This window comes from Leuresthes tenuis, unplaced genomic scaffold (genome assembly GCF_036924035.1).
Source record: "Leuresthes tenuis unplaced genomic scaffold, fLeuTen1.0.hap1 SCAF_4, whole genome shotgun sequence".
Classification (NCBI taxonomy): domain Eukaryota; kingdom Metazoa; phylum Chordata; class Actinopteri; order Atheriniformes; family Atherinopsidae; genus Leuresthes; species Leuresthes tenuis.
The window spans coordinates 16,045,627-16,059,892 of NW_027325358.1; the positions used below are offsets into that span (position 1 = coordinate 16,045,627).

Here is a 14,266-nt window from a genome sequence, read left to right on the forward strand (position 1 = left end):
AAAGCCAAAGGGGAACCTAAAAGCACCTGTGGTTAAGTAAACCATTTCAAGTTGTAGTGCAATAGCTCCACACTCAATAAAGAGGAGAAGTCCCCTCGCCAGCTACAAACAGTTTGAATCCATGTGTCAACAGCCTATAATGGGTCATCTGTTGGAAGAAGAGCAAGTCGACAAAACACAGGATGGAAAGGATGGCAAGTTGCTTAAAAAAACAAACAAAAAAAACATTGTAAGTTCTCAAAAGACATGTCACAAGCAGTCTGGGATATTATCCTGACTCCGTTTCCTGTACCAACAATCCAAACTGGCTTTAAGTTGCTTCATTATTGATTTTTGTTGGCCCATCTAGAGACGTTTCATACAGGCTGCTGTCATAAACCTTTGTTAAAAACAGAAACAACTGGACACAGCTACAGAAAGAGAAAGTTTTATTTCTCCAAATAGGTGACACAACATTCAGAATCCTTTTAACAAAACATTTGTTAATGTTTCATTCTTAGAAAAAGTAGAGATTCACTAGTACATGGCAGTACTATGACATCAATCTGTATTTCTTCAGCAAAAAGCAATGATCACATGTATATGTATATATATATACACACATATACATATATACACATACACACACACATATCCATCCATCTTTTTCAAGGAAATAATCAAACGTTTTCCAAGTTTCACACTCTTAAACCTCTATAATAAGATATAATCCATATGAAAATAACAAATCCACATATTGAGGAAATGACAGCTGGTCATTCATGCCAGCGTATAGAATTCCTCTTTGAAAAAATACACTTTAATACAGCCAAATGGAGTAAACTGTTAGCAGCCGCATAAAGGATGCTGGTCTTCACAACAAAAACCAAACAGATTTAGTCAAGTTAAATGGAATTTGGTTTACACCGTACATGTACAGGTCTTAGAAAGTTTCTGTAGTCTCAAATGCATAAATGTGCATAAGTGCAATATGGATAAATATCTTTGAGAACAGCATATATTCAAAAAGGATTTTTCCTTATGAATTTAATGGAGTTACTTTATTTTTCCAACATTTTGTGGTGCATCTTAAGTTATGCAGACTCCACTTGTACTAATGTTGATGGGTTGTGTGTGTGTGTGTGTGTGATCGTTTGGTCCATTCTCTTCCATCAGGAGTCGGCCCTGAAAACAGGTAAGTGGGAGTGTGCGGTGGGGAAGAGAGGAGCAAATACAAGGCACATATAGTCACAAAAGGCTGGTCCTTCATTTTCTGTGCTATTGAAGAGCATCTACACACCTTTACCCATTCAGTTGTTTGCCCTGAATGCATACAAGCTAAAAACAAGAGTTTCAGACTTTTGGGAAATGCTTTGGTTTTGCAAACGTTAGGAGAGGATATGCAACCCTTTTTTTGTATCCTTCTGCTCAACACGAGGTTTGAGCCAGAAGCCGGTTTACAGCAGCTCAGCAAAAAAGTCAGCAATCAGAGGGAAGACGATGGCCCGATACTGCCCGAAGCCACTTAACCCTCAGTAAAATCACAACCTGATACAGTACGCTTTGGTTTTGAATTAGTGAGTTTAGTGTCCTCCCCCCCGCCAAAAAAAGGCCTATCTCTTCACCACTGTTTTCCTGGTTGTCACCTTATACTGAGCAATGAAAATAGTAAAGATCATCTCACTTAACAAAGGGCATTCCCCCAAAGTATCAAACTTACCAATTAATTCTGAGTTTGATCGTAAAAGTGACCAATTTGTATGATTCTGAGAGATCGCAAATCGCAAAAAGCTCCTGATTAGACTTAAGTAAAGCACTCATCCCAGTCTCGGTCAGCTGGTGGGAGTAATGTAAAGATTGTGATTAAAACGGCAGGCGTTTTGATCTCGTAGCTGCCCTTACAAAGCCAACATGTCTGCTGTGCTGGGGCGCAACATTCATACGCTGGAGTACAAAAGGCCATTTAGAGTTTCAAGATGTTATTACTGCAGCACCTCCCATTCAAAAGATCTGTCAAACAGTAGAAAAGTGCATTTCGTATGATTTGAAAGGATTCAACAGGAAAGATCAAAAGGAATGTGGAAGTTCTGTTCTCTCTCTTTTTTTTTTTTCTGCGAATTTTGTTAGAAGATTTACAGTTTTGATAGTTTGAAAAGCAGTGACAGTACAATGAAAGGGGGAAGCAAGGTTCCTGTAGTTTCTGTAGCGTCTGACGTTTCGTGTCAAACTGAGCTGACAATGTCTCGAAAAGGAGTGTTTAGTGCTCTTCCAGCCAAGAGGGACTGTCCCCACCTGGCATTTTCAACTTGATGTGGAACTGCTTGAGCGTCTGTTCCAGCTGCTCCTGGTTTCCAGCATAGTAGGCAGCGATGGCGTTGTGGAACAAGATGAGCTGGTTATGCAACACCTTCACCTGTGGGAGCCCAACAAAAAAAAAAGAAAAGGTGATGAACAAATTTAATTAAAAGCTGAGACGTTATCAGTGATATGCAGAGCAGATTGAGCAGCGAGCCAACCTTGTTCTCCTCCAGGAACTTCAGCTTCACCAACAAGTCGTTTCGCATCCTCTCGTACTTCTCTCGGTACACCTGGAACTGCTGCTGCGACTGCTCAATCCGAGGCATGGTGTTGCCATCACGTGGCCCCAGATTCAGCTCCTCCAAATCAGTACGGTATGCATCGTACTCGACCCTAGGAATATGAAAAATGTGTGTATATATATTTATATAGAAAATAAATAAATAAATAATCAGCTTACAGCTATATCACGTCCAAAAGGCTGAAGATAAGAGGCAGGAAATATTGGACTTTGAGAACAGAGCCATGAACAGAAACAAAAATGAAAGAAAACGGTTAACTAACACATGCATAAACACAGTTGCTGCCACTATAAAATACATTCTGACCTTCACCTCTGACACAAAGGTGAAGAGCGTCTGTGGAGCCTGGCATTTTGTAGCCAAATAAAGCTTGATGCCACATTACCTGGCAATTTCGTACTGTTTGATGTTAATCATGGTATCCTCGATGGTTTTGTCCACAAGTGTGTTCACGCTTGAGATGAAGAAGTTGATGGCAGCGAGCAGCGTCTCTCCATTTTTGGACAAAAGCTTCTGGGTGTCTGCGTTGTATCCAAACTCCTCCTAAAGGAAATAATGAAGGACACGCGGAGCTCTCATCAGACCTAAAAGCTGTGAACTTTGCTAATACGCTCAGAAAAGTTCAATTTAAGAATACCAATAGAAAAACAACTTGTATGCCCTCTAGTTAAAGCAGTCAAAACAGGGGCCTACGAAAGAATTCCATTCTTTAATTTAGCAGCGTGACGTGTTTATTCACTCATTTGAAAAACAAATCAAATATGCATTTTCGTATTAAAATCCTGAAATCCTGTGACTCGCTGGGAGAACTCATAAGGAGGAGAATCTCAAACACTGACCGTGAATCACCACTTCCAGCCTTTTAAGTAATTAAATTCTGCACACGGTGACCCGACGCTTCATTCAAGCTCTTTTCAAACATTAGATACAAAACATCGCTTCATCAACCTGATAAAGCCATGACATAAAGTCAGTCATTTTCCCCTCACGGCTGCGCACGCTTCAGAAAGTGACGAAAAGAGCCACAGTTGGCATTCAGTATTTGTCTTTTTTGGCAACACTGGATGGCACATAAAAGTGAAATACCATGTTTTTACCATGAGTAACAATTTAACATGTCATATGGCCAAAATAACATGAAACATGGTAACAGCTGAAAATATCAGTTCTGTTTAACATTGAAGCTCTTTGCTGGTGAGGATCTAAACCTCAAACAGTCCTGCTCATGTTCCTTAGATGCTGAGAGAAGATGACTCGGTGCTGCAGCTAATGATCTGGAGGGAAACCACGGAGGAGAAATGTATGGACGGTGCCGTTTATCATTCAATAAGGCAACTGTCGGATTCCTCTGAACGGCCGAGCAGATGTAAAACGAACGTGTCTGTTAATGTGACTGCAGCCGTTCGCACCTCATGTCGAGTTGAAAGTGACGCACATGTTACTCTGTAAGACAGAGCGTTGCCTCAAAATGCGACAGAAATGCAGAAGGGGTGTAATTCACACATGACTGATGCATTCCTCCACGAAGGCCAATGTTGTGCCTCAACATTTTTAAAATTTTAACCCAAAAATTCATCAAATTGTAATCGGTTCCTTCTTCCCGTGAGCACCAACTCTCTGATAAGTTTCCTTAAATTTGGCTTGGTAGTTTATGCGTAATCTTACTATCAAAGGTAAACGCCAATGATCGTGAGCGTCCACCGTGGCTCCTGCTTTGACAGATGAAAGAGTTGTGAGACCAAAAACAACAATGAACAGGAATACACCGTATTCTCCTTGCACCACGTCACCTCCAGCCTGTTTGACTTAAGCGCGCCCAAATCTATCGACTCACATGGAGCTCTGGTGACTTGAGGCTGAGGTCGGCGAAGGCGTCGCCCAGCTGCCTCTGCGTCTGCATTATCTGGGACAGCTGACTGGCCAGCGTCTGAGCCAGCTTGATCACGTTCTGGTACTTTCTTTTGTTGTCGCGGAGCAACTCGATCTGCGCCTCCAGCTCCAGGTCCACCGTCTTCGAGCCCCGGCCCAGCTTCTCAGACAGGATCTGCCTGGTACACTGCAGAGGACAGCGTGCTCATCAGCACATGCACAACACTGAGAAGAGTTTAAGTTAACCAGAAAATACTAACAGTGTCTGCTGGGAGTTTTTTTTTTACTGTGGACAGTCAGGAAGAAAGAAGAAAAAACAAAAAAAAACAAAACAAGAGAAAACGTGAAAAGAGACAATCTGATGGGGGGGCAGAGAGGTGCCTAAAGAAAAAGCTTAAAGCAAGAATGAGAATACCAATCATTTGCAGCTGCCAGTTTCACTTCTGTGCCAACATCTTAATTAGCTGAGAGAAATTAAAGCTGAGAGAGGAGGAGAGGTAGACGAGGGACACAAAAGCAAATCAAGGACATTGAGGTTTACTTTATATGTGTTGATGCTCCACTTTCTCACTAGGTCCAGTTTTTCCATGGCTGGGTTCTTTAAGTCATCTGAGAGGACCACCGCTCCGCTGCCTGGACAATTAAAAGTCATTTTCTCAGTGAGTGACTGAATTCGATTAAAAGGCAAAGAAAATGTGGTGAAAAGTTCTGACGGTGCAATTCTGCAGGAAAGATTTGAAAGCGGTTATTAGAACATGAGATTGTCTCGTCAACACGATGCGGATCAAACACTGAATCTAAGACATTCAGAGGAATCGCACCAAAAAGAACACGAAACCTTTCAATAATGAGGGGAAAATGCTGAGAGGAACTCAAAATGTAGAAAAAGTAAGCAGACAAGTTAAAAAAACAACAATGTTTGTAATGAAGCAGCAACAATTGATACTTTTTATTTTATGGCAAATAGCAATAAGCAGGAAAAGGCTGCGGCGATGTGGAAAAGACAGATAGTTGTCACCACTGTACAGGAAATATCACCAGAGTCTGAGACACACGTGGCTTTATTCTCGTGATTTACTCTCTGTAGCCAGCTGCCAACCGGCTCAGACCCAAACACACCGACTTCCTGCTGCACACGGGGTCCTAAATGTCAGTTTTTCTTCGCCGGATATTCAGATGCAATAAACAGGGAATGCTCAAAATGTGGGTTTGTATGGAACTGATCTAAAAATGTGCTAAAAATAAATAAATAAATAATTTTTTCCCCCCAAAAAAATCTTCACAGTTGGCAGCGATGAGCTGAACTGAAGTATGAAGCTCATAGCGGTGAGTGAGCGGGTAGCAGGTGAAATCTACTAGGGCTGGAGGGTAAAGTTGACCTTTTAAATCCATACTGATATTTTTGTAAAGAACATCAGACGTCATTTATATCCCCCCTTACAATTTCTCCTCAATGTTGTCAAATTTATCCACATGCTACCATTAAATGCAGCAAATGTGCTGGTCCAACCGTGGATACTTTCCAAAGAGGAGTGCTGTCAAACTTTCTTCCCTCGCCTCTGTTCGCCCTGCAGAGCTGCTGCCGCAGCCCGACTAACACTGTGAGGCCCACATGTAAACAGTGTTTAAAACGAAACATTTAGACTTATTCCTCACAACTAGAATGACATTTTGTTACTGAAGACACAGCAAAGTACTAGACTTGCATTTAGCAAATGACCAAAAACACTCAAAATGATCAATAATGTCTCTCAGTAATGACCCGGTGTACAAATAATGAACTACTGTTGATTGTCATATCAGAAGTTAGTTATGTAATTTTCTATTATTGTTAGATGCACCACTTGCCGGTGCTGCACGGTAGTTCGATCAATTTAGCTGAAACACTGAAATTAACAACTGGTGGTTGATTATTCTTATCATTAAGAGCTCATAGGTCGAAGCATAAAATGTCTCTTTCATATAAATAACAAATAACATGATTTATTCACATATCGCTCTCTTGTCTGATGAGCTTTTCCTACATTGACAGTTTCAAGGCTCCATTGAGAGTCTACAGGTAACTTGATGGGATAAAAGGTTGCAAGCAGGAAAAGACACCACGTTAAAATCATGAAAGCCGTTTTTATTATTTCCAAGCCAAGCAAACGTGTCAAGCAACCTTGTTATCTGCATCCCAGGACGACGACCATTAATGACAAGTAAATGATCAACAAAGCACCAAAGTGCTCGAGTTTGCTCACATTTGACAGAAGGAAAGGTCTGGAGAGCCCACCAACTAAAAGGGAGAAGGGAGGTTGGATTCTGAATGAGGCACAGCCCGTGGGAGCAAGAGCAGGTCAGCAACACGTGAAAACCCAAGAAAGGTACAATTTCCATTAATTGTGTGCACAAAAGGCCGTCTGATTGATACACCATTGCCCCGGGTACCTTTCTCAGCCTGACAATCGCTGAAGGAGCGCGCCAGGCGGGTAGCAACGGCTGAGCCGGGAGCTACAGGTGACACAGGAGACGCGGGCAGGCTTGCTGACCCTGAGGGATATTCACAGTTAGGATTGATTAGAGCATCCTACCCTCCTGCCAAACAAGTATAAGGAGAATTTTCCCATTTATGTTGATTTCAAGTGCTTTTTTCCCCCCCTTTATTACAGTAGCTCTTCTAATGCTGCAGGTCGAGTGTGCTAATGAACAAAGGCCTTCCTCAACCAGTGAGAATAACATGGAAAATAGCCATGGCAACACCGAGGTTAACATGATACAACAGCTCCCTGCTCTATAGGGAGGTTTTTTTTATTTGCATCTGTAACAAGAACACAATGATGAAAAGGAAAGGAGCGTTACGACCAAGAGATCAGAGCAAACTCATTAAATTCAATGGGATGGCCACCTTTACAAATTCAAATTTCTACCTTTTCATTTCTCACAGAGATTAACAACCAAAAGTGGAGCGCTGGAAACGCATTGCAGAGAGAAGCAGTTTGCGAACACGCAACGCTGGAGCAAAAATCACATCATGTAGAAAGCTGAAAAAGCCCAATAAGACTCTGGTGAGCTGTTGAAACTCGATGGTGAGGAAACGGTGTGCACACAAATAAAAGGGGAAGAGGATCGCCCACCTTTGTATGGTCCCGATTCGACGACGCCCTCTACTGTCGGAGCAGAGTTGCTGGAGTTGACACAAGACTCTGAAAGGTTCAGCGGACCTGGGGTACCGGGGTGGGAGTCCTATTGAAAATGATCCAGAGAATAAGAATAAGAATATCAAAGCACAGTTAAATGAAGAACCCGACAAACGGGAAACGGAGATGTTCACTTTTACTGTGTAAAAGTAAGATGCTCGAATACACAAAAATAGTTTTAGACCAACTTTTAATTTTGCTGAAACTCGAAAAATTACTAACCTGTTACTACAAGAACAAAAAATCACAATTAAAGCCTGAATTAATTATTTTAACCCCCCCTCCCCAGACTTCATGTTTTGCTGTACCAAATATTACGACAGGTGTGTTCTGTTCAGAATAAAGGAAGTTGAAAATAAAGAGACAAAACTCTCTGTTCACATTCGGTAAACTAAAAAAAATAAATAGATGAGAATCACTGTCGGCTACAGCCGTGCGTTTCCCCATAATCAGCCAAAGATTAAATGCCGATTCACTTCAATAGAAGCTTTTTTGCTTGATCGATAAAAGGCAAATGTATCATAAGAAATATGTCATCCTACAATGAAAGGATTGGGGGGGAGCAGTGCAGAAAACTAACATATTCTAACTCTAGATAAGACACTTATAGGCCCAATCCCACTTCCTGTCCTTGTGCCTTTTGCAGAGGCTCTCTTCTTTTGGGACTAAATGATCACTACTCTTTGATCCCCTAAAGAAAAGGGATGTCTTACTTATGCAAACCGGAGAGGTCGGGCTAAGCAGCAGGGCCAATGAAATGGGGCCAAAGAGCTGTTCTAAAAAGCCTCTGATGGAGCTCTTACCCTCTGGAACACTGTCTCAGGGCTCTGTTCCAGGTCTCCATTGCTGGTCACTGGGATCTCGGCAGCTGAGCTCCTCTGGGACTCTTCAGCCATTGTGCTCTCCTGCAACGAGGAGCGGTGATATGAAGCGGTTATTGCTTAAGGACAAAGAAGTCAGGAAGCTCTCTTGGGAGACGACAGGCGTGGGCCGCCATCTTGTGGACACTGACACTGAGAGAAATATGGGCCACGGCCCTGAAAATGATGTTAAATGTCTAAATCAGGCATAAAAACACAGACATAGTCTGAGGACAAGACAGATTTGCCTCACTATAACATGCTGTTACATCTATCAGTTGTTATGTCACTGGGGTCATCCAAAAAGTAAATTACAGCAAAAAAGGTCAACTCCTCTCCTGCTAATGCTTCTTTAAATGACTTTGGAGACAGAAAGGACAGCTACGAGACCGTCAGATTAAAGGATTTCAACGTTAGCAATGATATGAATGTCTTGTGCAACGACAGCTCACATCAATTTTCAACACTTTCATCGTTTACGACATACCTTCCTGCTGACTGTCAAACACAGGGGAATGAAATGTGTCGACAATATAATGACTCAAATGACTATTTACATATGCTAATGATTGGTTTAGTGGAGTGCAGCACACATCGTGCTTAAATATGCAGTAGAAGTTTAAAACGTGTTGGCTGTTGAAACTTTCTACATCATGCAAATCACTGCTCCGTTATGGTGAAGTGTTGCATTCAAACAGTTTAGCTCAACACTTACAAGCTGGCTCGGAATGAGATATGGTGTGGAAACACTTTGTCGCGGCATATGTTTTACTACGTAGGCTGTGATAAATTGGCTCACCGGAGCCGGAGGACGAAGATAGAGCTGGGTTAGTTCCTGTGCAGTTTTATGGCCTAATCACTGTGGACTTGGAAACTGGGACACTGACCTAACGACGCTCTGCTTCATGAGGCTTCATGAGGAAGCTTTAGCAAAAACAAACCAAAAAAAAATGCTATCATTCAATATTATATCATATACAATCATGTTTTAAGAATCAGTCAATCTGAATGTGTATTTCTGAATAAGATGTGTCACCCAAGGACTCTGACCACTGTCTAAATAATGAAAATGGCAACCAGATCGCTAAGTAACAGGATCCTGGTCTTGTTTTCTGTCCGAGTGGTTTCACTGCGAGTGCACAATAGTCGGTTTAATTCTTACAATCAAATAATAAACATACATTAAACTAGGGTAAAAAGGAAGCACGTTTACCTCTATCATTTATCACTTACATCTTTATTGACCACCAGGGTCATTAATCTTTACGTGGGGGGCAACTGCTTGTAAAAAGAAATGGTATGCGACCCTAAAAATAATGTCAAATTACCCACAAATGTAAAGTTAAAACGGTCCCATTTATTTACGACCCGTGCTCGTTTGGATGGGAGGGTCAGGATGGGAGGGTCAGGGCTCCACGTGGACAAGCACTGCAGGAGAAACTTTAAAATCTGTTTCCAGTCTTATTGAATAAAGAGGATACGGGACATCAGCTTTCTGTGACACAGACAGCTTGAAAGGCACTGCACAAAACTAACGTGTACGGACAGTGTCCAGCTTCCTCTCCAGCATAAACCCTCTTTACTTTTTCGCAGACCACGCAAAAAGAACAAATCACATGGGGTCCAGCATTTTGGTATGCACGTTTGCATAAAGTGGACACATGGAAATACTCGAAAGCTAAGCTGGGGAGAAATGTTTCAGCACGACTATCCAACGAACAATCATGTTGCTGAAGCAGAAAGAATGTGGACAAGAGGATCTGGCCGGGTATGTCACCTATCTTAAACAACAGCAAACCTGTTCTGGGGTATTTCCAAGACTAAATGAGAGGAAAAACCAAACCAACAACCCCCCCTCCCACCAAGAATGAGCAGTTAAGAGAAATTGCCTCTAAAGAACGGCAAAACATATCTCCAAAAACCTATGGACACACCCAGTTTTGACAAAAAGAAAGAAAAAGAAAGATTAAAATCATAGTAATAAGATGGGTTTTGACTTCTGCACTGAATTCATACGTTGGGTCTGCTTTTTTCAATGTTTTAGCTTTAACTTTTACACGAGCACAACGAACAGCAAAGCAAGTTCAGCCACAGTTTTAGTCAACGTCTTTTACATTTTGTGCCGTGGTGCTTAAAGAGGATTCAACTCTGTGTCTTAAAGGAGTGCCTGATGTCAACAAGTTGGTCTGTAAGGCTGCGCAGACAAGCAGGGTACAAGATCAGAAGATTTCTCCTTCTGGCTAAAAACTCATCAACTATACGAATATGAGCCAGATTATGACATATTCAGAGCACCAAAGGCAAAAGGATTTCAAGTCTGCACCTGCAGCAAAGACTTTCCTTTGACTGTTGAGTCATGAATAGTTAAAGGCCACAGGACACCAGCATGCAAGCAGGCATCACAGATATGTACGGCTCCGCCTGTCTAAGGACCTGCTGCAGATAAGACTGGCTGATGGTTAACTGGGACATCAGGTTTAACAGGGGGCGGGGTCTGAAAACCGCAGAAAACACAGAGTAGAACTTTAAAAAATAAATAAAATAAAAAAACATTTGTGTACTCTTTTCTTTTTAACTGAAGTGACCGATGCAAGAGTCGAGACGTGATGGGGATGGGACTAATTAAGCCGGGGATTTACGGACAATAATGGGGTCTTGGAGCCAAATCGATCGCACCGACGATCTGCAGGACAGCTTCTTCTTATACAGTGGAAAAGCACAGAAGCACTCACAATAGTTCACTGGCTGGAAATTAATCAGGCACAGTAAGGAACATGTTATACCGTTCCTACAGTTGGAAAGGGAGAAAAGGAAAACAACAATAAGCTCACTGTTCAGTTTGATGCGGCAGCAATAAGGAAGCATTCGAGGATTGCCTCTCAAGCTGAACACCCCCCCCCCAAATAAACAAAAAAAAAAACGGGTAAAAACTTGGCATGAAGGGGAAAAAAAAAAAAAAGTAAATTGTCTGCAGCAACTTTGCAGCATTTACGTTTACAAATGAAAAAAGTGAATGATGATGACTGCAATTTGAAGTCTTGGGATGCAGCGTTCAATGCTGGCAGTGTGCCTGAAACAGAGTGGAAGTCAACAGTCTGAGGAGTCACACGTTCCACAAACTTGTAGTCCCACATAGAAACTTGGGAAATGTGCAGTCAAAGCTGCCACTTACCCGACCATGTGACTGACACGTGTAGAATTCAAGAGCTGTATGCCCACTCCACTTACAAACAGGACAAAACTGGATCACTTTCATATCATTCGCACATGTAGAGGACAGAATACTTACTGACAGCAGACATGTCAACTAAAAAGCAATCGAATGCACTCATGTCACATGGTAATAAACAACACAGATACATGTTTGACAGCAATTATTCTGCAAAAAAAAAAGCCAGAAAAGCCAGGAAATTCATGGAGCCTTGATCATCGCTGTGGAAATGCTTAGAGCATGTCAGAGAGAAACAACATGGGCCAATCAGTAAGAACCACCCAGCGCACCAGAAGCATCAGCTAGTTTTCTGTAAGCTTTCTGTAAGCTGTAAGAGGGAAAAGTCACATTACTCTACAACTCAGGCTTAAGTAAAAAAAAATAAAATATGGATACGATGAAATTTGAACGATTCAGTAAATTAAATAGGAAAGAAAACGCCGCCACCACAGAAAAATCAGAAAAGCAAAACAAGCGAGAGCGCAGCTAGGAAGTGCCAGAGCAGGTGGATTGTTCCAAGTGAAGTTAAATATCACCTTTGTTTCAGAGCGAGAATCTCCACTTTCCTCTGGCGTTACGGTCGTCTCAGCGTGGCGTTTCGCCTCACGTCCTCCACTGTCTACACTTCTAGGCAACGCACTCTTAGTGCCCCCATCCTCCTCCCGAACGTCCTTACCACTGGATTCTGCATTTTCTCCATCACTGTTAATATCAATATCGTACAGCACACCGGCTCTGTCCTCTCCTCCATCGCTACCGTCTACGCTCGCCTGTCTCTGATCCTCACTCAAACTGCCCCCAGCTTCGTCAGCCTCCTCACAATCCATCTGAGGGTCATCGGCCGAGGCCTTCTCCGACTCAACCTCAAGACTAACTTCAGACATACCTGAAAGCAGACAGACAGGCGGGTGTGAAAAGGTCCGACAGAGCTGGCTGGCAGCTTACCTTCATGCGTTGAGGTCATAGATTTTTCTCAAAGTTTTTTGAGAAACTTGAATGGAAAAAAAAAAAAGAGATTGAATTCTACTTCTTGTAACTTTATTTCAAGACACACGTAAAAATAATAAGATGTGAATCACCTGCTGTTGCCTTCACAGAAATCACACCTCAATCGAAGTTCAAGAGTTTAGTATCTCTTTTTCCAACTAATTGTCCATGTATGAATGTATGTGTGTGTATATATATATATATATATATATATATATACACACACACACCCCAACACAGGTCTTCATCGCTGTGTAAAGCACTCCAAATGCTTCTGAATGTGCTGCCTCTTAACACTTTGCTCCAATGTGAGTCATTCATTCACTTTCTATAGACGCTTCATCTTGTTCAGGATCGCAGTGGGGCCATGGGGATATCCCAGCTGCCACCGGGCCGCAACATGCCTCAAATTAACTACTAATACTTTTTACTCGTGTAATAGATAGTTTTATAAGGGCAATGTCTAGTTTGCTCTCATAATTAAATGGCAAAAAATTGCTTATCGATGTTTTCGATCATCAGCGGGAAACGTGGCCCGTTTATCTCACGGTTAGAGTCTAAGGTGTGGGGTTGTTTTTTTTTGTATTATATTACACAGACATTTACCCAGTTGCCAGTGCTTGTCGGAGCGGCTGCTCTTTTTCCTGTATTCAGCCTCACACCCCGGAACACACTTTTGACGTTTGGCAATGTTGGGTGTATTACCTGTTGCAGTACGGTCACGTGACTCACGACGGCTCCCAAAAGAGATTTATTTTTAAACAGTATTCTTTAAAACTACACACGTTGTCACATGGCGTTGACTACATCGTTGACGTTGAGTGGACTTTAACACATCCTGCACGGAGACATAGATCAGTTCTTTTAGGGTTAGTCAGCACGCAGCTGCCCACTAGTTTGAATTAACGCCTCCAGAACCTTTGACGTAAACTGCAACATCTGACAACGTCGACAACGAACTTCGACAAAAAGCATTTCAACTCGTAAAAAAAAAAGTCGTGAGGCTATTTCGCTGGATTGGCGATCCAGAGCCGAAAGGAATGACGACAGTCAAAAGTTGGGAAGATTACCTGCCTGCGGATGCGGCTAACTACTTAGCTGTGACGTTAGCCGTTGCAGTAGTTCACTGAAATCCTCGGTGCTGGGAGACACTACACGTTATCTGAAGGGGTGCTGCTGCTGCTGTTAGGACAAACGCTGCATAGATTTACTTCCAATCAGTCGTCAGATGCCCGTAACGCTCCACCAGCACGCCAAACAGGATGTTTGGACCCCGGAAAGACTGGTCCGATGTCTACAATGGCCCACGACTGATGATTTGATGCGGACTACTTTGTTTGCTGTGTGCGAGCTCCCCCTGCTGTTAGCGGAGCTCATTGCAGTATGGCTTATTTTTTCCAATTTGTATTTGCAGTTAACAAACAGCTTTCAGATACATTACCACAACCTGCTGATCTGAAGTGTGGCCTAAAGAAATTGAATGTTTTTACCCTTAAGTAGGGAGGAGGAGGGGGAGCAAGACTAAATTCAGTTAGTTCTCAAAAGTCTAACTTAGTATTAAGTACTAAATTAATCCATTAA

The 14,266-nt window shown here is 42.2% G+C and overlaps 1 protein-coding gene across 5 annotated transcripts; it reads right to left on the minus strand.

The window, feature by feature from the left end:
- Positions 1 to 411: 411 nt before the first annotated feature.
- Positions 412 to 14,024, minus strand: arfip1 (ADP-ribosylation factor interacting protein 1 (arfaptin 1)). 5 transcript variants are annotated; one of them, XM_072384799.1, is made up of 10 exons: positions 13,760 to 14,024; positions 12,235 to 12,584; positions 8,431 to 8,532; positions 7,565 to 7,673; positions 6,879 to 6,980; positions 4,990 to 5,081; positions 4,414 to 4,635; positions 2,965 to 3,122; positions 2,496 to 2,670; positions 412 to 2,392 (listed from the first exon to the last, which is right to left on the minus strand). In XM_072384799.1, exons 2-10 carry the CDS (start codon positions 12,580 to 12,582, stop codon positions 2,237 to 2,239), a joined length of 1,464 nt encoding a protein of 487 aa, XP_072240900.1. In that variant the 5' UTR covers positions 12,583 to 12,584; positions 13,760 to 14,024; the 3' UTR covers positions 412 to 2,236. The 5 variants fall into 5 exon arrangements, with proteins under 5 accessions (XP_072240900.1, XP_072240899.1, XP_072240901.1 ...); XM_072384798.1 differs by having other exon boundaries at positions 13,756 to 14,024; XM_072384800.1 differs by lacking the exon at positions 13,760 to 14,024 and adding an exon at positions 13,292 to 13,692.
- Positions 14,025 to 14,266: the final 242 nt, after the last annotated feature.